Source organism: Tamandua tetradactyla, chromosome 24 (genome assembly GCF_023851605.1).
Source record: "Tamandua tetradactyla isolate mTamTet1 chromosome 24, mTamTet1.pri, whole genome shotgun sequence".
Taxonomy (NCBI): Eukaryota; Metazoa; Chordata; class Mammalia; order Pilosa; family Myrmecophagidae; genus Tamandua; species Tamandua tetradactyla.
Window position 1 is genome coordinate 55,790,378 of NC_135350.1, and position 22,222 is coordinate 55,812,599.

The following is a 22,222-nucleotide window of genomic DNA, read 5'->3' on the forward strand; positions in this document are numbered from 1 at the left end:
AAACTGCCTTCCACAGTGGTTGCACCATTTGACATTCCCACCAACAATGGATAAGTGTGCCTCTTTCACCGCATCCTCTCCAGCACTTGTCATTTTCTGTTTTGTTGATAATGGCCATTCTGGTGGGTGTGAGATGATATCTCATGGTGGTTTTGATTTGCATTTCTCTAATGGCCAGGGACATTGAGCATCTCTTCATGTGTCTTTTGGCCATTTGTATTTCTTCCTCTGAGAAGTGTCTATTCAAGTCTTTTTCCCATTTTGTAATTGGGTTGGCTATCTTTCTGTTGTTGAGTTGAACAATCTCATTATAAATTCTGGATACTAGACCTTTATCTGATATGTCATTTCCAAATATTATCTCCCATTGTGTAGGCTGTCTTTCTACTTTCTTGATGAAGTTCTTTGATGCACAAAAGTGTTTAATTTTGAGGAGTTCCCATTTATTTATTTCCTTCTTCAGTGCTCTTGCTTTAGGTTTAAGGTCCATAAAACCGCCTCCAATTGTAAGATTCATAAGATATCTCCCTACATTTTCCTCTAACTGTTCTATGGTCTTAGACCTAATGTTTAGATCTTTGATCCATTTTGAGTTAACTTTTGTGTAGGGTGTGAGATATGGGTCTTCTTTCATTCTTTTGCATATGGATATCCAGTTCTCTAGGCGCCATTTATTGAAGAGACTGTTCTGTCCCAGGTGAGTTGTCTTGACTGCCTTATCAAAGATCAAATGTCCATAGATGAGAGGGTCTATATCTGAGCACTCTATTCAATTCCATTGGTCGATATATCTATCTTTATGCCAATACCATGCTGTTTTGACCACTGTGGCTTCATAATATGCCTTAAAGTCAGGCAGTGCAAGACCTCCAGCTTCGTTTTTTTACCTCAAGATGTTTTTAGCAATTCGGGGCACCCTGCCCTTCCAGATAAATTTGCTTATTGGTTTTTCTATTTCTGAAAAATAAGTTGTTGGGATTTTGATTGGTATTGCATTGAATCTGTAAATCAATTTAGGTAGGATTGACATCTTAACTATATTTAGTCTTCCAATCCATGAACACGGTATGCCCTTCCATCTGTTTAGGTCTTCTGTGATTTCTTTTAGCAGTTTTTTGTAGTTTTCTTTATATAGGTTTTTTGCCTCTTTAGTTAAATTTATTCCTAGGTATTTTATTCTTTTAGTTGCAATTGTAAATGGGATTCGTTTCTTGATTTCCCCCTCCGCTTGTTCATTGCTAGTGTATAGAAATGCTACAGATTTTTGAATGTTGATCTTGTAACCTGCTACTTTGCTGTACTCATTTATTAGCTCTAGTAGTTTTGTTGTGGATTTTTCCGGGTTTTCGACATATATTATCATATCGTCTGCAAACAGTGATAGTTTTACTTCTTCCTTTCCAATTTTGATGCCTTGTATTTCCTTTTCTTGTCTAATTGCTCTGGCTAGAACCTCCAACACAATGTTGAATAATAGTGGTGATAGTGGACATCCTTGTCTTGTTCCTGATCTTACGGGGAACGTTTTCAATTCTTCCCCATTGAGGATGATATTAGCTGTGGGTTTTTCATATATTCCCTCTATCATTTTAAGGAAGTTCCCTTGTAATCCTATCCTTTGAAGTGTTTTCAACAGGAAAGGATGTTGAATCTTGTCAAATGCCTTCTCTGCATCAATTGAGATGATCATGTGATTTTTCTGCTTTGATTTGTTGATATGGTGTATTACATTAATTGATTTTCTTATGTTGAACCATCCTTGCATACCTGGGATGAATCCTACTTGGTCATGATGTATAATTCTTTTAATGTGTTGTTGGATACGATTTGCAAGAATTTTATTGAGGATTTTTGCATCTATATTCATTAGAGAGATTGGCCTGTGGTTTTCTTTTTTTGTAATATCTTTGCCTGGTTTTGGTATGAGGGTGATGTTGGCTTCATAGAATGAATTAGGTAGTTTTCCCTCCACTTTGATTTTTTTGAAGAGTTTGAGGAGAGTTGGTACTAATTCTTTCTGGAATGTTTGATAGAATTCAGATGTGAAGCCGTCTGGTCCTGGACTTTTCTTTTTAGGAAGCTTTTGAATGACTAATTCAATTTCTTTACTTGTGATTGGTTTGTTGAGGTCATCTATGTCTTCTTGAGTCAAAGTTGGTTGTTCATGTCTTTCCAGGAACCCGTCCATTTCATCTAAATTGTTGTATTTATTAGTGTAAAGTTGTTCATAGTATCCTGTTATTACCTCCTTTATTTCTGTGAGGTCAGTAGTTATGTCTCCTCTTCCATTTCTGATCTTATTTATTTGCATCCTCTCTCTTCTTTTTTTTGTCAATCTTGATAAGAGCCCATCAATCTTATTGATTTTCTCATAGAACCAACTTCTGGTCTTATTGATTTTCTCTGTTGTTTCCATGTTTTCAATTTCATTTATTTCTGCTCTAATCTTTGTTATTTCTTTCCTTTTGCTTGCTTTGGGATTAGTTTGCTGTTCTTTCTCCAGTTCTTCCAAGTGGACAGTTAATTCCTGCATTTTTGCCTTTCCTTCTTTTCTGATATAGGCATTTAGGGCAATAAATTTCCCTCTTAGCACTGCCTTTGCTGCATTCCATAAGTTTTGATATGTTGTGTTTTCATTTTCATTCACCTCAAGGTATTTACTAATTTCTCTTGCAATTTCTTCTTTGACCCACTTGTTGTTTAAGAGTGCGTTGCTGAGCCTCCACATATTTGTGAATTTTCTGGCCCTCCGCCTATTATTGATTTCCAACTTCATTCCTTTATGATCTGAGAAATTGTTGTGTATGATTTCAAGCTTTTTAAATTTGTTAAGACTTGCTTTATGACCCAGCATATGGTCTATCTTTGAGAATGATCCATGAGCACTTGAGAAAAAGGTGTATCCTGCTGTTGTGGGATGTAATGTCCTATAAATGTCTGTTAAGTCTAGCTCATTTATAGTAATATTCAGATTCTCTATTTCTTTATTGATCCTCTGTCTAGATGTTCTGTCCATTGATGAGAGTGGGGAATTGAAGTCTCCAACTATTATGGTATATGTGTCTATTTCCCTTTTCAGTGTTTTCAGTGTATTCCTCACGTATTTTGGGGCATTCTGGTTCAGTGCATAAATATTTATGATTGTTATGTCTTCTTGTTTAATTGTTCCTTTTATTAGTATATAGTGTCCTTCTTTGTCTCTTTTAACTGTTTTACATTTGAAGTCTAATTTGTTGGATATTAGTATAGCCACTCCTGCTCTTTTCTGGTTGTTATTTGCATGAAATATCTTTTCCCAACCTTTCACTTTCAACCTATGTTTATCTTTGGGTCTAAGATGTGTTTCCTGTAGACAGCATATAGAAGGATCCTGTTTTTTAATCCATTCTGCCAATCTATGTCTTTTGATTGGGGAATTCAGTCCATTAACATTTAGTGTTATTACTGTTTGGATAGTATTTTCCTCTACCATTTTGCCTTTTGTATTATATATATCATATCTGACTTTCCTTCTTTCTACACTCTTCTCCATGTCTCTCTCTTCTGTCTTTTCATATCTGACTCTAGTGCTCCCTTTAGTATTTCTTGCAGAGTTCGTCTCTTGGTCACAAATTCTCTCAGTGACTTTTTGTCTGAGAATGTTTTAATTTCTCCCTCATTTTTGAAGGACAGTTTTGCTGGATATAGGAGTCTTGGTTGGCAGTTTTTCTCTTTTAGTAATTTAAATATATCATCCCACTGTCTTCTAGCTTCCATGGTTTCTGCTGAGAAATCTACACATAGTCTTATTGGGTTTCCCTTGTATGTGATGGATTGTTCTTCTCTTGCTGCTTTCAAGATCCTCTCTTTCTCTTTGACCTCTGACATTCTCACTAGTAAGTGTCTTGGAGAACACCTATTTGGGTCTAATCTCTTCAGGGTGCGCTGCACTTCTTGGATCTGTAATTTTAGGTCTTTCATAAGAGTTGGGAAATTTTCAGTGATAATTTCTTCCATTAGTTTTTCTCCTCCTTTTCCCTTCTCTTCTCCCTCTGGGACACCCACAACATGTATATTTGTGCGGTTCATATTGTCCTTGAGTTCCCTGATACCCTGTTCAAATTTTTCCATTCTTTTCCTGATAGTTTCTGTTTCTTTTTGGAATTCAGATGTCCCATCCTCCAAATCACTAATTCTATCTTCTGTCTCTTTAAATCTATCATTGTAGGTATCCATTGTTTTTTCCATCTTTTCTACTTTATCCTTCACTTCCATAAGCTCTGTGATTTGTTTTTTCAGTTTTTCTATTTCTTCTTTTTGTTCAGCCCATGTCTTCTTCATGTCCTCCCTCAATTTATCGATTTCGTTTTTGAAGAGGTTTTCCATTTCTGTTCGTATATTCAGCATTAGTTGTTTCAGCTCCTGTATCTCATTTGAACTATTGGTTTGTTCCTTTGACTGGGCCATATTTTCAATTTTCTGAGCGTGATCCGTTATCTTCTGCTGGCATCTGGGCATTTAGTCAGATTTCCCTGGGTGTTGGACCCAACAGGTTGAAAGATTTTTCTGTGAAATCTCTGGGTTCTGTTTTTCTTATCCTGCCCAGTAGGTGGTGCTCGTGGCACCCGTTTGTCTGCAGGTTCCACCAGTAAAAGGTGCTGTGGGTCCTTTAGCTTTGGAAAACTCTCACTGTGGGGGAGGTTCACCAGCCGAAGCAGCTTGCAAGCGTGCCAGCCAGCCCGGGGGTCCGAACGCAGGGAGGGTTGCCAGCCGCCACAGCCCGGGAGAGCACCCGACCGAATTTCCTAGTCAGCCCGTGGCGCCAAGCGTGGCAGGAGGGCGCCAGCCACTGCAGCCCGGGAGAGTGCACCGTTCCCAGCTGGACTGGGGCGTCACATGTTTTGAAGGGACCTCCCCGGTCACCGTTCTCCGCGGTCTGGTGATTTCCGACCCAACTCTCTCAGTTGGTCCGGGGGGCCTCGCGTGGTGGGGGCGCCAGCCGCCACAGCCCGAAGGGACCGCCTGCCCAATTCTGCCAGCTGGCCTGGGAAGGAGGAAGGGAGGGACTCCGGTTGCTTGCCGTCCCACCCGGGAAAGCCCGCGCCCCTCGGCAATCTCACCGGAGCTGGTTCTCCCAGACAGTCAGCCGTTCCAGGATGGGATACGCCGTCCCTTTGATCTCCGTTGTGGCTCCAGGAGCTGCTCTGTATCGTCTCCACTCCCCCAGTAGCTGTTCTGGAGGAGGAAAGGTGAGGGTGGCAAGGCTGTCGAGGACGGTGGCGGAAGAGCCGGTGAAGACAGAAGAGGGCACGGTGGTGGTTGGAGAGCCACAGGAGCAGGAGGAGAAAGGGAAGGATAAGATGGCGGTGTGAGCGCCACCAGTGGAGAAGGGGGAAGAGGAGGGCTGGATGGCGGCAGGAGCGCCACCGGCGGAGAAAGAGGGAGAGGAGGGCTGGATGGTGGCGGGAGTGCCGCCAGCGGAGAAAGAGGGAGAGCCTAAATGGATTTTTAAAGGATTATCTCTTAAACATTGGTCATTAAAACAATCCTGTGAAGTAAATTCCATTATTTTCCCCATTTTACAGATGAGTTCATTGAAATTCACAAAGTTTAAGTAACTCGTCTTAGGACATACTGCTTTTAAGTCGTAACTCTGAATTTGAACCCAGGTTTGTCTGATCCTAGAACCCAAGTTCTTAACCAAAGTAATGGGTAAGCCCCATCTCAGTGGCATGTCCTGTGTCAAGCACTGGGAACATATGCCTCTGCCAACAGGAAACTCAGGGGCTTGACAGGTAAACTAATACATTAACAAATAATGTCAAAATTATAGAAGTTCTACAATAGAGATGGGTTCAAAGTGTGTTTGAACGTCAACATTTAAATAAAAGGGGAAAAACCAGCCACAAGGCTATTTATTCCTGTAAATCAAACTTTTCATTTCACCACATTCCCTTCCAGTCTTGTACACATATTATTTTTTACACAAATATAGTTATAGAGTAAATACAATATTCTGATGTTTTCATTTCAGATTTGTTAAATTTTTATGTGCCTTTCCATCATATTTTAAGGCATTTCACTTTGCTGAAAGTGGGAAACATTTCACCTTATTTTTTTCTGGAACTCAAATATTTTTCATGTTATGTACTTTAGTAATCATGCATTCATTTATTTTACAAAATACTTATAGAGCATTTACTCTCACCAGGCACCATTTTGAATTTTTAAAAGTATTAATTATTTCTCCATGGGCTTTCTCTCTCAGGCTTTCTACTTTATTTCTCCTTCTTCTTCCACCCTTGGGAGCATATCTGTAATGTGCCTTCAGGAGCTGTGTGAGGAGAAACCTCCCTTCCCAATTCTTTGTTTAAATTAAACATTTTTCTGGTTCAAAAATTATCTTTTTGGTCATGAAGTCATTTTGACAGTCCCCACAGATATGTAACTATCAATTGTTCTAGGTTCTTCCTCTCCTCAGAAATTATGGTGAATGTCATCTTCTCTTTGGGTGACTTGTATTGAGGAAGCCCTGTGATAGCCATATTATTCTACACGAGTAGCTTTCGGATGGAATTGCTATACTGAGCATGAAGTTTGCACTACACTGGCGGCACTATGTAGTGGTGAAGTGCCCGGGCCCTGGAGTCTGGTGACATGAATTAAAATCTTTGCTGAACAAAGATTTTTTTTTAATTACATAAGTTCTTTGCTGAACAAAGATTTTTTTTTAATTACATAAGTTCTTGGTCACAGTTCCCTCATCTTCCTACTTTACAAAGTTGTCGAGGGGATTAATTGAGATGAGGCCAGTAAGCACATAGCATAGTGCCCAGCACTAAGGAAGAATCTGATTTATGTTACCTTTATTGTTGTTGATTGAATGAGATCAAAATGGCACTATAGATATTTTATACATTTCACGCACAGCAATTTAATAACAACAGAAAACCAAAAATAAACAAACTACCCAGAGCACTTTGTCTGTTAATGGATGTGCAATAATTGACATCCAGGGATTTAATTTGGCATGGTCTTAAAATGTGTTTTTATGCTGTGAGACCCCTTGATAAAGCCAATATGGTTAGAATACAAATAACACCCATATTTTGGGCTTAGATTGTGATATTTGGAGATAAATTACGCTGAAAATGATTTGAGCCATGGTGTGGTTTCTGTTCTAGTTTGCTAGCTGCCAGAATGCAATATACCATAAACAGAATAGCTTTTATAAAAAGGAATTTATTACGTTTCAAGTTTACAGTTTTAGGCTGTGAAAATGTCCAAATTAAAGCACCAATAAGAGATTACCTTTACTCAAGAAAGGCTGATGAACTGTAGGGTTTCTCTTTCAACTGGAAAGGTACATAGTGAACATGGCAACATCTGCTAGCTTTCTCTTCAGGTTTCTTGTTTCATGACGCTTCCCCGAGGTGTATTCCTTCTTCATCCTCAAAGGTGTCTGGCTGTGTGGGCTCTGTGGTTCTTGTGGCTCTGTCCCTCTCTCCAAAATGATTCCTCCTTCAAGGAACTCCAGTAAACTAATCAAGACCTACCTGGAATGGGTAGAATCACATCTCTCTCTAATGAAAAGTTAATATCTACAATTGGGTGAGTCACATCTTTGTGGAGATAACCTAATCAAGTTTCCAACCTATAGTACTGAATAGGGACTAAAAGATCCACAAGATGGTTAGGATTAAAATATGGCTTTTTTAGGATACATAATCCTTTCAAACCAGCACAGTTTCTATCCAAGCAACAATAAATTATTTTATAACAGGATTCTATTATGTGTTTGGCCAAGAAAACTATGTAAAGAAGGTGATTTTTAAATAAAGCTCCTGAAACACATGATTCCAAATTCATGGCATGTTGGCCGCTTAGAAGGGCTCTTGAACATCATCTAGTCCTTCCCTCTTATTTTATAAATGAAGTCATTGAGGCCAGAAAATATTAAGTGAGTTGACAAAGCTGGAGTTAGTATCACTAACACCTAGGTCTCCTGAGTTCTGATCTACTATTCCTACCATACTGCATGATGCAGCATCAAACCACATAACTAACATACCCTTACCCTAGTGCAGGATAAACGTGGTTCTGCAGGGCTCCATAGAGCTCATAAGCATTGCTCATAAGTGTCAGAGTCTCTCAGCCATGCCTTAAAGTGTCCACAAACACTGAAAATTCCAGACATCCTCCATAGAGCATCTCTGAAAACTTTCTTACTTCCATGCAAAGATACACTTTGACATGTATCTACCCACTTTCCAACATAGTCCTCATCTAACATTGCACTGAGCCACTCTAAAGTTCACCCTTCTCCACTTCTGCTGAGCCTACTCCATTTCTTGTCTTAGAACAGCTAAATGAGATATATGGAAATATGCTTATGCTTAATTAACCTTTTTTATTTTTAAATCTACATCTCATGCCATTATTTATTACTTTCTACTACCTACTGAGTAAAATTTTTTTTATGCTCTGGCATACAGTCATATTTCCTCTACAATGAGTGTCATAAATTAGTGTTTATGCCATCAACTTTCTATCTTGTTAATTTCCACTCACTATGGTTTCTTTTACTGTAAATCTGAACGTGCAACACTTATTTCACATCATTTAAAATTAATTTTGTCTGCTTGTTATAGAGTTAATAATTTATAAACTTTGTAGTTATATATTCATAGTTAATAATTTATAAAGGAACTAGAATAGTTTTTGGTACATATCACTATGTTAAGGATTTGAGAATTCTATGACATCCTCTGGAATAATATCATGACTTTCAGGGATTATACAGTCTTCCATTTAATCACTAATTTAATTTAAATAGTTTACCTACATAGACAGTTCAGGCTTTGCCTCAGCACATACAGAAACCTGTAACCAAAAACCATGTACAAGATAGGGAAATCCTAGCCAAACAAGTACTATTGGTTAGTTTCTGAAGTGTGTTGCATTGACTATTAATAGGTATTATATTTGAAAGGGATTTCATTTATTTAAAATAAGGGATAATGATCACATTATGAGTGAAAATTTCCTGGTTATGAGTTCTGTATGATTTTTTTATGGTGCATTATTAGTCCTGAAGAGGGCCATCCTAGACTTACCTGATTATGGAAACCTTTGGCCAATGATCATCTGAAAGACTGAAACTTGATTAGAGCAACTTTTGGAAAACATTGTTCTAGTGCTTCAATCAGCAGTACTTTTACTGCAACCCTCAGTAAGACTTTATAATATAGGCTGAAGCAAATGAAACTGCCAACACTGGACTATTTTTGACCTACCTAAAAAACAGTGGCTTCATATGGGTCAAACTAAAACAATTTAGAACAATTATTTCCAAGAGGAAGAAGGCAAGGCACATGAGTTTGAAAAATTCTAATCACATTGATTTTTTATTTTTTAACCATAAAAGTTAATTTTGAGGTTTTAAACTATACTGAAGAATGGTAGGGTTACCTGGTGAAATGTTGTGAGTATACTCAAATGATATTTTACCAACTTTTTCTCGAAACAATATAAAGAGGGCTAAAAAACTGCATAATATTCAACAAGCATTAACAAAAAAGCAAAGCAAACATGCAAAAAAAAATGAAGATTTTTTAAGCTGGTGACCTAGGCTTTTTTACCCTATGAGAAGACCAAGTCCAAGAGATTGACTATTGTTAGTGTGATGCAACTTAAAGGATTTATACCACAATCTTTTTTTTTTTTTCTAGACATCAATTTTCACTCCAGCCTTTGAATCAGAAACTAAGGTCAGAATAAACAGTAACATGAGAACTGAAGAAGTAATAAAGCAACTTCTCCAAAAATTTAAGGTAACCTCTATCACTAAACTGAGCCATAAATATCTTGTATATAATTTAAACATAAGTACATAAACAAACTCTTTGAAAAAAGGCCTTATGAGTATGAGACATCTACTTGAATTGGCTGTTCAGTTCTGAAGGAATCTTTCCTATATAATTACCTTAAGTGTGTGCCATGAAAAATTATGTTATTCCCAATGATCAGGGAAGATTTTATATCTGAGAGTGAAGACGGAAGTAAAGAAGCAGATACATAAATTAAGTCTAGTTGACTTAGAGAACATCATATGACAACAGAAATTTCATGTTTGTTCATTTTTGCCTTTTCACAGATTGAAAATAGTCCCCAGGATTTTGCTCTTTACATTATTTTTGCAACAGGAGGTAAGAAATTTGGATAGTGTAAAACTCACCTTTTTTATGTGACTCCAATATGTTACAGTTTTCTGCCAACAGGGAAGGCAGAAGAGAAGTTTACCTCATTCTGGAGGAGAGCGGGAGGAAGAGGGGAAAGGGCAAATGAAGGAGGGTAGGAAAAAAGGAAGGAAGGAAAGAAAGGAGGAGAAAGGGAGAAAAGAAGGAAGATCATGTGTTATTTAAAAGATCATATGCCACAATTTCAGAGTAAGGCAACCTAAGAATAGAGTATCCTCAAAATTTTTTTATACAAAAGGGTATTTTGCTTCTTGGCCAGATATTGAATTATCTGAAAGACTAGAATGCTGGGGGACATTTTGAGGGTTCTCCAGGAATTGTTAGGCACTTATATCACTGTTGACCTCCGTCATTTCTGTCTTTTGGCTCCCCCTTCGCATTCTAACTTTTACTGTGGTTATCATTCCATGCCATTTTTCTCTGACCTTGTTAGTCTTTCTTTCTCAGCACAGGGTCTGACATTTTGAATGAGTGTGATTTCCTCCACAGTAGAGCCGTATATTTCTTCCACTTAGTGGAAGGGGATAAAAGGTTAGAAGCAGGCTATTGGGAGGGTGCTGTCCATAGGGTGCTAGGATCTGGGAGTGACAGAGAAATTAGAGAAAACTTAAGGTGATGCTGAAATGAAATTTTTGAAAATTTCAAACATGAAAAATTTTAAATGGTAAATTGTAGAAAGAGCTCAGGTTATAATTGTCAGAATGTTGGAGCCAGAATTGACTTGAATAAAACATGTTCAAAAGTAAAGCCCTTGTGAATTTCAAGCTTAAATGCAAATATATATATATGCATATACATAGAACTGAAAAATGCTAATGAAAATATATGAATGTATATGCATTTTTGTTGTTAAGGATAAGAAAACAAAAAGGTATAAAATAAAAAGTAGAGATATCAGACTGTATGAAAACTTAAAATTTTTCTATGGAAAAATATATGAACAGGTTATGAAGAATATTTTCAATAGATATCAAATTTGAAAGATTAATAACTATAGTATCAAAGAGTTCTTGTAAAATGATAACAAAAAGACAACCAATGCAATACAAATAGAAAGAAGTAATTTAAAGCAATTTAAAGAAGAATAAATTAAAATAACTAGTAAATATTTTTAGGAAAAATCTTCCACACACCTATTGTCAGGGAAATGCAAATTCAAGCCACAATGCAGTATTACTTTATGTTTTTCAGATGGGAAAATTTTTTAAAAATTATTCTACCTATAGCTGACACATATAAAAGTAAGGAGGCATTTTCAAGTAACACTGGTGAAGTGATTTTACTTAAATATGGTAATGACTGTTTTATAAAAATCAGATATTATATATACTTTTAGGCATCTTAGGTTTTTCACTTAAGAATATATCGTGGAAATCCTTCCATTTGATCGGAATAAATTATTCCTGGGAAATAGCAACAAACTATGATTCTGTGGAAACCAGAATGTTAATTGTGGGGAGGCTGGGGGGTCTGTATTCTAGACCCCTCTGTAATTATTCCTAGGTGGGGTCCACCCCAGGGGATGAAAACAGTTCTGACTCTTCAAAGCTTTCAGCGTCCAGGGAAATGTGGTTCATGGATAGATGAAGACATGGAAAGGACTGACTGCTCTCCCTGTCTTCTCCTTCAGTCTATTTTTAACATAGCAGACAATGTAAATCAGATTATTTCATTCTTCTCAAATGCCCCAGTGGCTTCCCTTGTCAGAGAGGCTCTATCATGGCCTGCAACGGCCTGCATGAATCTGAACCTGCTACTTCTCTTCTTCATCTTGTATTATCCCCACCCCTTATCTACTCCACCTCAGCTACACTGGTTCTTTGCTCTCTGAAGGCAGCAAATCTGTGCAAACCTCTGGATCTTTTTACTTGTGCCTCTGTTGGAACACACTGCGTAGACAGCTTGATTGTCTGGTGTTTCTCCTTTCCTTCAGGTTTTTACTCAAACATCACTTCCTCAGCGAAGCCTTCCTTATCTACTCTATCAATAATTGCAAACTTCCCCTCCCACCTCCACAAACACATGCACACATGTTCAACCCCATCCCTTCCTTGCTTTATTTTTCACCATATCACCAACATTTGACATGTTTTATTTATTTACATTCCTTACCATCTGTCCCCTACCAGAAGGTAAAGTCCATGAGAGAAGAGATTTTAGTGATTTTGTTCAATAATGGCCCCAGCACAGAAAACAGTGCCCGGGAACATAGGTACTCAATAATTATTCACTGAAAGAAAGAAGGAAGAAAGGCTGGGAGAAAAGGAAGGAAGGACAATATTAGGGCACAATGTTCTCTTCATGCTTTATTCTGATAAAACCGAAATCACAGATGTGAAATCGCTTTGACAAAACGCTAGCTACTTTTGAGGTGGGAGTATTTACCTTAGAACTTTCCAAAGTTTGAAGTTCTGGGAATATACCAAATTATAATTTATTTTCTTTAACTCATTTTCATGGATGAATACATAAAGACTACCGATTTAATGAAATAATCAAAATATTGACCCTTGGTATCAAGAATATTCTGAATATATATTTTAAGGAAGACCCAAGGATTGGATTTATGGTGAGAGAGAAAGTAGAAATAAGAGATAATGACAAGATTTTGGACCTGAACAACTGGAAAGACAGAATTACATTAACTAAACTGGTAAAGAATCAAGAAATATTTGCTGTACAAATTAATCAATGAATGGTTGAATGGATGAGGAAAGAATAAGGAATTATTGAGGCATGTTGCTTGATAGAAGGTATGGCTAGGCCTGGGGATATCTGAACATCCTAACCAAAGACAAGGCTGAATACTGTTGATACATAGCGAAAGAAAGAACTCTAGCTTTGGTTCATTGAAAGTTTCTAATTTCAACTTTTGAATGTCTGCTGTTGTATGTTCTTTTCAGGTCCTTTTTCTTGGAAAATGAACTAAACAAAGACAGGGAATGGGTAAATTCTCTTTCTTCTTCTTCCCTGTTGTGAACGTTTCTGTAGTTGAGTCTCATTTTCATTTACAGAACGCAGACGACTGAAGAAGACAGACATTCCGCTACTGCACAGACTCCTACAGGGGCCTTCCAAAAAGAATGCTCGCCTTTTCCTCATGGATAAGGATGCAGAAGAAATTAGCAGTGATGTATGGACACCATCACCCTGAATCTGTCTTTGCATCCCTCCTGACTTGGCACTTCTCACATAAATGTTCTGCTTTCTTCCCTTTTACCCCCCAGGTGGCTCAGTACATTAACTTTCATTTTTCGCTCTTGGAATCCATTCTTCAAAGATTAAATGAAGAAGAGAAAAGAGAGATTCAAAGAACAATAACAAAGTAAGTCAAGAGCAAGCAATCTAGGTGCTTAGTGTTAATAGGTTCAATGGCACAAAATGCATCCAGTTGTTAATACTCTTTCTCTCCTTCTCATTTTCAGATTCAGAAGAGAAAGAGCTATTATATTGAAATGTCTTCACAGGAAACAGGTTGTAAAAACAGAGACGACAGTTTAGCATTATAGGCTGTTATTGCTAAAATGCTCCAACAAAGTTAGAGCAACATTACTATTTGATTAGTTCGTAAATTCTATACTGGCGTTCGCACAAACGTCTATGACCTTGACTCTGTAGAAAATTGAATGTCAAAAAACGTTGCGTCTCTTCGGAGTGATGTAGTTAACTAGGGTTCCCAGATAGACTAAAATGAGCTTGAATTTCATTTCAGTAACTGAAGTAAGCTTGGATACTATGTATTTCAAATATCTTTTACAGCAAACATTCAGTGAACTTTAATTGAAGTGAGATTTTCAGATATCATGCGGTTTAAACTTCTTTTAGCTGGAACTCTGAGGAGAACTGAAACATCATCAACTGACTCTCAGAAATGATTCAGAAGTAAGAGCTGCCAGCTCCTGAAATAAAAAAGTGCATTCTTTCACAGCACCAAGAAATCTAATGGTTTCAGTGTTTTACAGTTCCTTGAAAACCTTAGCATATTTCATAGACTCTAGGGCTAACTTTATACAAGTAGGTGACATTTGGCTATCTGTACCATCAAAGCTATCTGTCCTAAGGGAAGGAAAAGATTTTGAATCCTGGTAAGAAATCCAAATTTTAATTTTCTCAACCTGACCCTTTCTCTTTTTCTGTACTGTTCATTTGATGACTCTAAAAAGTATTCATGAAAACTTAAAAAAAATCAGCAAAATTATTTACGTTTTTCATTTTTTCAAACAAATATACCACAGAGCCTTAATATATTTTATGAGCTAGAATAGTACTTGACCCACAATAACTACTTCTTGTTGAATAAATACAATGGATAAAGCGAAACTGTTGTAACTGAAGCCAGGAAGGGAATTCGAAAGGGAATTCTCAGCTTTCCTCTCTCTCAAAGTACTTTCTCAAATCTTTGCAAGTCCACTTAAACCGTTTTGAAAAAAACACTGAGAATGCAAAGACGTCAAAAGTATTGTCTCTGATTTTATTTATTAAAAAAGCTTCTATATTAAAAATGGTGTTTTGTATAACATCTATTTTTTTTAACTATTTTAATTCCTCATAAGCATTGCATTAAAGTGTTTGATTATGTTACATGTGCTAAGGAGTAGGATTGTATGTCATGAAACTAGTTGGAAAATTAATTCACAATACTAAAATATGGAACTTTTTAAGACAAAGATATTACTTAGTATCAACAAAACTTAAAAACTGGATGAAAGTGAAAGTATGCTAAAATACTTTGTGTTTTACCGTGTAAAACAATGCCTAGAGTTTTCATTCTTGCATGTACTGATTAATAAGAAAATAGTCTCATATTGCTAAAATAAGCCAAATGTAATAGTTAATTTCAGTATACTTATACAAATTTAAAGTAGTATCAAGTACTTTCCAAAAACCTGACAAAAAATAAACTTTAATATATTAAAAGTCCTCAAATTACATAAGGAAATTATCAGGCCTTTGTAGGGGGCAAAAAGGCAGATGGTATGAAAAAAAGAACTGTTGAAGGAACGCAAATGACTACTAAGTAGATGAAAAAAGCTTCATCTTACAGTTATCAACTGTATTAATCCTTGTCCAATGAGACACAGAAGCCATACAGCAATTTAAACAGAGGACTTTAATATAAAGAACTATTAAGCTATGATAGGAAAGTTGCTGCAAAGATGGAAAAAGAACCTTAAGAGTACTCCAAGGCTGAGGTAAAATACCTCCAAAAAAAAAAACAAAAACTTGGAGTGGGAGATTCAGAATTCACTGGATGGAGGAGAAGTTGGCTGAGTAGCCCAGGCCAGAGCTGGGTAACAATCATCAGACAAGCAAAAAACTACCTCTGGAGGACAGAGGAGCCAGGCGCATGCGCATAGGAGTCTCTACTGTGCTGCAGGTACAAACAAGGTGTCTTAATCAAGTAGGTTACAGGAAAAGCCTTGGAGTGCTCGTAAGCAAAGGCTGACGCCCAGAGGAGTCAGGGTGGCAGAGAGAGAGATGGAAGGCCACTGTGGGCCCTGCTGAGACTGGGAGGTGGAGAGGTGTCCCTTTTCAAGAAAGTAGTATATTTCTGTGTATAACTTGGGCAGGGGTAGTGTTGAGAAGCTGCAGGGGACAAAGATAAGACCCCTGGTTATCCTGATAGCCAGTTTCCAGAACACTCACTGAGCTTTGATAAGGTTATAATTCCAGGACAGGCCTGTGCTGGAGCTCTAGGCTATGCTGCCACTGCTGCAAAAATCTAGAGCTGGAGAAAGAAATAGGGGAAATAAATGCTGGAGAAAGCTGCACCCTGCAGGTAACGAGTACAGGAAAAACCACTCTGCCCAGGGCTCTGAAAAAAAAAAAGAATCTGTTCTCCAGATGCCTGAATGCAAACCACGCCCACTTCACCCTCTGTGGCCTGTACTTCTTGCAGTGGTCCCCAGCACCCTCTACTGACAAAAAGTAGCATCATTAAGGAAAACCATTTAAAGAGCCCATATCTGTTTTCACAGAGTAGATCACAGTGAATTGGGAGCTGAAAGTCAATGTAATGATAACTGGCATGTCAACAAAGCACAAAGTAAAGAAAAATGGGATCCACTGTTTGGTCTACTTAATTAACAAAGATTAATAAATAATAATATTAAATACTCAACAAATTACAATGAGTTGGGCACTCAAACTGATGGTAGAAATACAAATGGATATAACTTTTCTTGAAAGCAAGTTACTATTAAGTACATCCTATAATTCTACTCTAGGACCTTTCATATGGAAATAATCATAAATACAAAGCATTCTACAAAGATTCATTATTATTATTCATTGTGTCTAAAAGAAGTAAATAGCCTAAATGATTTAAAAAAAGGAAAAAAAAAGATGAAAGGCACTTACTTCTAGAATGGTATGCAACCATTAGAATTACATTTCCAAATAAATTTTAATTATAGGAGTACTGTAATAGTTAAGTTCATGTGTCAGCCTATCTAGGTTGTTGTGTCCGGTTGTTTGGTCAAGCGAGCATTGGCCTGATTGTTATTGTGAGGATATATCTTGGACTTAAATCGCCAGTAAGTTGATGGCATCTCTGGTTAATATACCTACAGTCAACTGAGGAGATAGCCTTCAGCAATGAGAGAAGTCTCATCCAATCAGTTGAAGGCCTTAAAGGGAGAACTGATGATCTCAGCAATCAGAAGGAAGAATTTTCATCTCTTCTTTAGCCAGTCACTTCTCCTGGAGAAATCATTGAAAACCTTGATTGGAGTTCCCATCTTGTGGCCTGCACTATGGAATTAGCATTTGCCCATCCCCACAGTTGTGTGAGCCAATTCCTATAATAAACCTCATAATATTTACATAAAATATATGAAATGTGTGTGTGTGTGTGTGTGTGTGTGTTCTATTTCCTGGAAAACCCTGATTAATCAGGTACATTTTCCTTATATATCAATATAAGAATACACATACATATCACAAAATATTTATTATCCATAAGATATGTATATATGTGCTTATGTGTATGTATACATATGTATATACATTAATATATATATGCATACATACTAACAAACCAAAAACATGTTAAATATAATTATGTCTAGATTGTAGAATCATGGATGATTCATCTATTTACGATTTTTTCTATATTTATTAAACATTCTATAAATAACACGTTATTTTCCAATCAAGAATTTCCAAAGTTATGATTTAAAAGTTGTCAAAAACAGCAGCAAGTATATGCCAGTGCAAAGATTTACTCAATACAAAAAAGTTGAAATAAATTATTTCAATGAGACATTAGCATTACTTCTGTGGGCAGTTTAAAAATAGATCCTTAAAGCCTTCATCACTCCTCCTTTCAAGAAATGGAGTCTAATCCCCCTCACCTTGCAAGGGGCTGGAGTTGTGACTTGTTTCTAAAAAATAGAGTGGAAGCGACAGCGTGAAACATGAGGGAAATCATAAAAGACTAGGTCATGACAGTCACTGTGGCTTCTTCTTTGTTCTCTCTCTTGGATTCCTAGTTCTGGGTGAAGACATCTGCCACGTCATTAGCAGCCCCAGGGAACGGCCTACATGGCAAGAAACTTAGACCTTCTGTCAATAGCCAGTGAGGAATTGAGATCTCCTGCTAGCAGCTATGTGAGTGGGTCACACCTTGGATGTGATCCACTTGTCCCAGTCAAGCCTTCAGAGGACTACAGACTGGGTGACAACTTGACTGCAACCTCAAGAGACCTTGAGCCAAAGAAAACAAAACAAAACAAAAAAGAGAAATAGCTAAACCACTCCCGGATTCCTGATCCTCAGAATTTGTGTGAAATAATAAAGTCTGTTATTGTAGGCTGTTAAATTTGGGGATAACTTGTTATATAGCAATAGATAATGAATACAATTTCTGAGACAAATGTATGTTCACTTCAGAGTCATCTTTGGATAATACAAGAGCATAAACTTTCACCACTGAACCATTTATCTTTGTTTTAGGTTGTCCAAATATTTCACTACCAATTATGTATTGATTTAAACTCAGTTCCAGATTATATGTTATATTTATTAATGATAGAGGGCCCATCATATTTATCTCTGTATACTTTGCTGTACTAAATATTGTGTCTTGCCTATAGGATAACCTCAATAAAAATTGATTAAATAAAGGAATGAATGAATTTTTGAATGGATGAATGCAATGAATGAATTATCTGAAATATATTTATTGATTCCCCTGTATATGTCTCCTTTTCTACAAACCTAATCCATTAACTAAAGAAATAAAGAACCTTTTAACACTCTCCCTAACATAGTAGTCTGTTTTATCTCTTGCCTGTATGAAATATTGAAATGTTCAATTAGGCAATGTTACCATAGAATTTGGCTTAGAGATATTTCAGAAAGTGAAAGAGAAGTCCATTTGCAGGTCAGTTGAGAAAATGGAAAAAACATCAAGTTTAACCATTAGATTGAGATATCTACTTGTGAAAGGAAAGAAAGGAATAGAATGCAATTAAGGATGACAAAAACCTTCAATGACATCCATTTGTCTTATAAATTAATAACAGCCAGTAGCTACTAGATTGAGCCATTTGAAATTGCCAATATTTGACCTATAAAAACAGCACTTACATTATGGCATGGCATATTTTAAGTGCTTTACATGTCTTAACTCATTTAATGCTCAACACAATCCCATGAGGAAATTACTATTTCAACCCTATTTTATAGATGAGGAAAATAAGCCATGGAGAGGTTAGATGACTTGCTAAAGTCTCTAACAGAAAAGATAGAAAGGACTTGAACCCATAATTCCATCTGGACTTTACACTCTTAGCCACCAGACTCTAAATCCTCACCCTAAACTACGCTTCCTGGATCCAGCATTCTCTTATGTACCTTCATTTTTAAAACGGAGATAATAACACACACTTCATTGGATGTGTAACCCCTATGCACACATTGGGGTGCATTTATGTCAGTGCCAATCTGTTGGTAGGCAAAACTGAACAAAGACATTCATCAGAGGCTGGACCACCCAGAACTTACTGCAGGCAGAAGCAGCTTGCAGACACATAAAACCCAGTAAGAACAATGAAATCAAAGTGGATTTCTGACTTTAAGGCTTGAAATAGAGTAAATGAGAGAGGGAAAGGAAGACTATTTCATAGGGAGTAGGGGGAGCCTTTAGTTTCCTATAAATAGGAGAACTCCTAAGGTCTCAAATGAGCACAAGCCCAGAAAAAGACACAGGTTTAGAAAAGCTGTAGATGACTCTGCTGATCATCTTTATCAGAGAGCTAAACTGAAGAAGACCAGGCAACACAGAGCCAATGTGGAGATGTTTTTGTGTTTTGTTTTTCTCAGCTCTGGGTACTAAAGGATATCACTTCTCATCTCACTAGCTGTATACAAACATAAGAAACTGACAGCTCAGGAATTAAACCCAGATTTAACACATTAAAATATTGAAAAGAACAGCAGGCAGGAAAAATAATACAAGACAAAGACAAAGAAATATAGAATGATGGCCCATCCAAAGGAGAAAGATAAAACTTCAAGAACCACCAACTAATAAAAATAGGCTTTGGATATACCAGATAAAGATTTTTTTAAAAGAATCTACAGTATGCTCAAAGAGCTAATGAAAAAAGAATTAAAGGATATTTGGAAAACAATGAATAAACAATATGAGAATCTCAGTAGGTAGAACATTTTTAAAGGAACCAAACAGATACTGGACTTGAAGACTACAGTCATTGAAAATAAAAAATTCCCTAAAGGTTTTCGCAGCAGAGTAAAGCCTGGAAGAGGAATGAATAAGTGGACTCAAAAGCAAGACAATTGAAATAACTCAGGATAAGAAAGAATGAAAAAACTGAACAGAGCCTAAGAAACCAGTGGAATGCCATCAGCATATCAATATATTCATTGTGGGAGTCCCAGAGGAGAGGCAAGAAAGAAAGGGGCAAAAGGAATATTCAGAGAAATAATGGGAGCTAACTTCCCAAACTCAATGAAAAACAAAAATATACATCAAGAAACCCAATGAACCAAAACAAGATAAACTCAAAGAGAACAAGCCCAGGCATATAGTAATCAAACTTTCTATTGAAAGACAGGAGAGAGTTCTGAAAGTTTCAAGAGAAAAACAACATATTATGTACAAGGGATCCCCAATAAAAGTAAGTTAATTTCTCATCAGAAGCCATGAAAGCAAGAAGGCAGTAAGATGAAATATTTAAAGTGTTGAAAGAAAATAATCACCAACCAAGAGTTTTAAGTTGGATTAGACTATCTTTAAAAAATGTGGGAGAGATTAAGACATTCCTAGATAAAAGCTGAGGGAGTTTGCTCACTATTAGATTTGCTGTACATCACAAGGGATGTTGTGATGGTTAGGTTCTGGTTTCATCTTGATCAAGTGATTATGCCCAATGTCTGGTCAGGCAAGCACTAGCCTGACTGCTGTTGCAAGGATATTTATTTCATGGCTGGTTAATAAACCAGAAGACTGGTGCATTGAATCATCAGTCAATTGATTGACTCTGTGGCTGATTATATTGTGATCAACTAAGGTGTACTTCCCATAAATGAGAAGAAAGGAGAGAGAATCTTTCACTGCTTCTTCAGCCGGTGAGCCTCTCCTGTGAGTGTGTCCAGACCCTTAATCAGAGCTGCCAACTTCACAGCCTGCCCTACAGATTTTGGACTCTTGCTTTCCCACAGTTGCATGAGACACCTTTATAAATCTCATATCTCCTGTTGTTTCTGTTTCTCTTGAGAACCCTAACTAACACAGTTTGGTACTGGGAGTATTTCTTGAGAGACAGGATCTTAAAAATGTTTTTTTACAATTGGTTTTCTACTCTGACTAGACTTAGAGTCACTAATGACTTGTTGCTAATAAACAAGATGGGACTGACAGTCCATGGGTTGAGTTGGCAAAAGAGATATTCAAAATATCACCATTACTTTCTGCTAATTGTACACTTTCATGAGGCAAGGCTCTGAGTGATAATGTTTTTACACCTTTATGGAGTTTTGTGAAATTAAGAGTTATAACAATGTTGGCTGGTTATTGGTAGATACACTGGATACAGTGATGAAGGAAAGGGATGAGCAAAAAGCTTCAGATTTACATCTGAAGCAGTATATGAATGATGTAAAAGTTCCATGTGTGCGCTGAAAGAAAATTTTATCTCCTATGGTCACAGACGTTATATCTCTGAAAACAAGACAAAAAGCCTCTTTGTGCAAGTAGCAGATTTACAACATAAACTAAAATTTCAACTTTGCAGGGTGTCTGATGTTAAAGTAAGAGCTTTGACTGGACAAGAATGGGATCCTGAGACATGGGATGGTGATATATGGCTTGATAGTGATGGCAATAGGGAGACAGGATCTCCAAAATCTGCTGAGCCTTTGCTAGGAGACTTGTAATGGACTGCCCTGAGGAAAGAGTTTCCCGACCTCCAGCCTGCTTGTGGAGACAGCTTCTCATCCTCCAGTCTCCCCAGAGGAGTTTGACATCCATCCTTCATCTTACAGTGCCTACTAACCCTGTAACCACCTCCCCTGGGGAAAGAGCCTTCACTCCTCTGTCTGGAGCAACAAATCCTGTTTTACCAGATGGAAGTGCAACGGAATGCCCTAAGATAATTGGCCTGAAAGACACCTCTATTTCTTTATATGACCCACCACTACCACCCATCTTTTCTTCAAAACTTATAACTAGACTAAAGACCCAACAGGCCCCAAAAGGTGAGGTACAAAGTGTGATTCATGAGGAGGCATGCTATACTAAGAACTATATGCATTTTCCAATCTATATAGACAGAAATCGGGAATATATGTGGGAATGGATATTAAGGGTGTGGGAAAATGGTGGAAGGGATATAAATTTGAATTGAGCTGAATTTATTGATATGGGCTCACTAAGCAGAGACTCTGCATTCAATTTTGTAGCTTGAGGGGTTAGAAAGGACATTAACTGTTTGGATGGTTAGATGAAACATGGATCC

General features: G+C 37.1%; 2 protein-coding genes across 8 annotated transcripts in view; one reads left to right on the forward strand and one right to left on the reverse strand.

The window, feature by feature from the left end:
* RASSF6 (Ras association domain family member 6) overlaps positions 1–18,522 on the forward strand; it is an 81,810-nt gene extending 63,288 nt beyond the window's left edge. For 2 of the 5 annotated variants that reach the window (XM_077143186.1, XM_077143187.1), the window contains exons 7-12: positions 9,711–9,812; positions 10,136–10,187; positions 13,253–13,371; positions 13,466–13,563; positions 13,664–13,712; positions 17,732–18,521. In XM_077143186.1, coding sequence (XP_076999301.1) covers positions 9,711–9,812; positions 10,136–10,187; positions 13,253–13,371; positions 13,466–13,563; positions 13,664–13,712; positions 17,732–17,821 — 510 coding nt within the window. In that variant the 3' untranslated portion in view covers positions 17,822–18,521. Of the gene's footprint in view, positions 1–9,710; positions 9,813–10,135; positions 10,188–13,252; positions 13,372–13,465; positions 13,564–13,663; positions 17,087–17,731 lie in introns of those variants that run through there. The other 3 variants (XM_077143189.1, XM_077143190.1, XM_077143188.1) reach the window with 2 other exon arrangements.
* LOC143668395 (alpha-fetoprotein-like) overlaps positions 1–22,222 on the reverse strand; it is a 113,420-nt gene that overhangs the window by 16,403 nt on the left and 74,795 nt on the right. Inside the window, exon 14 of one of the 3 annotated variants that reach the window (XM_077143184.1) lies at positions 10,210–10,287. The exons of the other annotated variants lie outside the window; for them this stretch is intronic. Within the exon in view, the coding sequence (XP_076999299.1) occupies positions 10,240–10,287 (48 nt within the window). The 3' untranslated portion in view covers positions 10,210–10,239. Of the gene's footprint in view, positions 1–10,209; positions 10,288–22,222 lie in introns of those variants that run through there. 3 annotated transcript variants of the gene reach the window in all.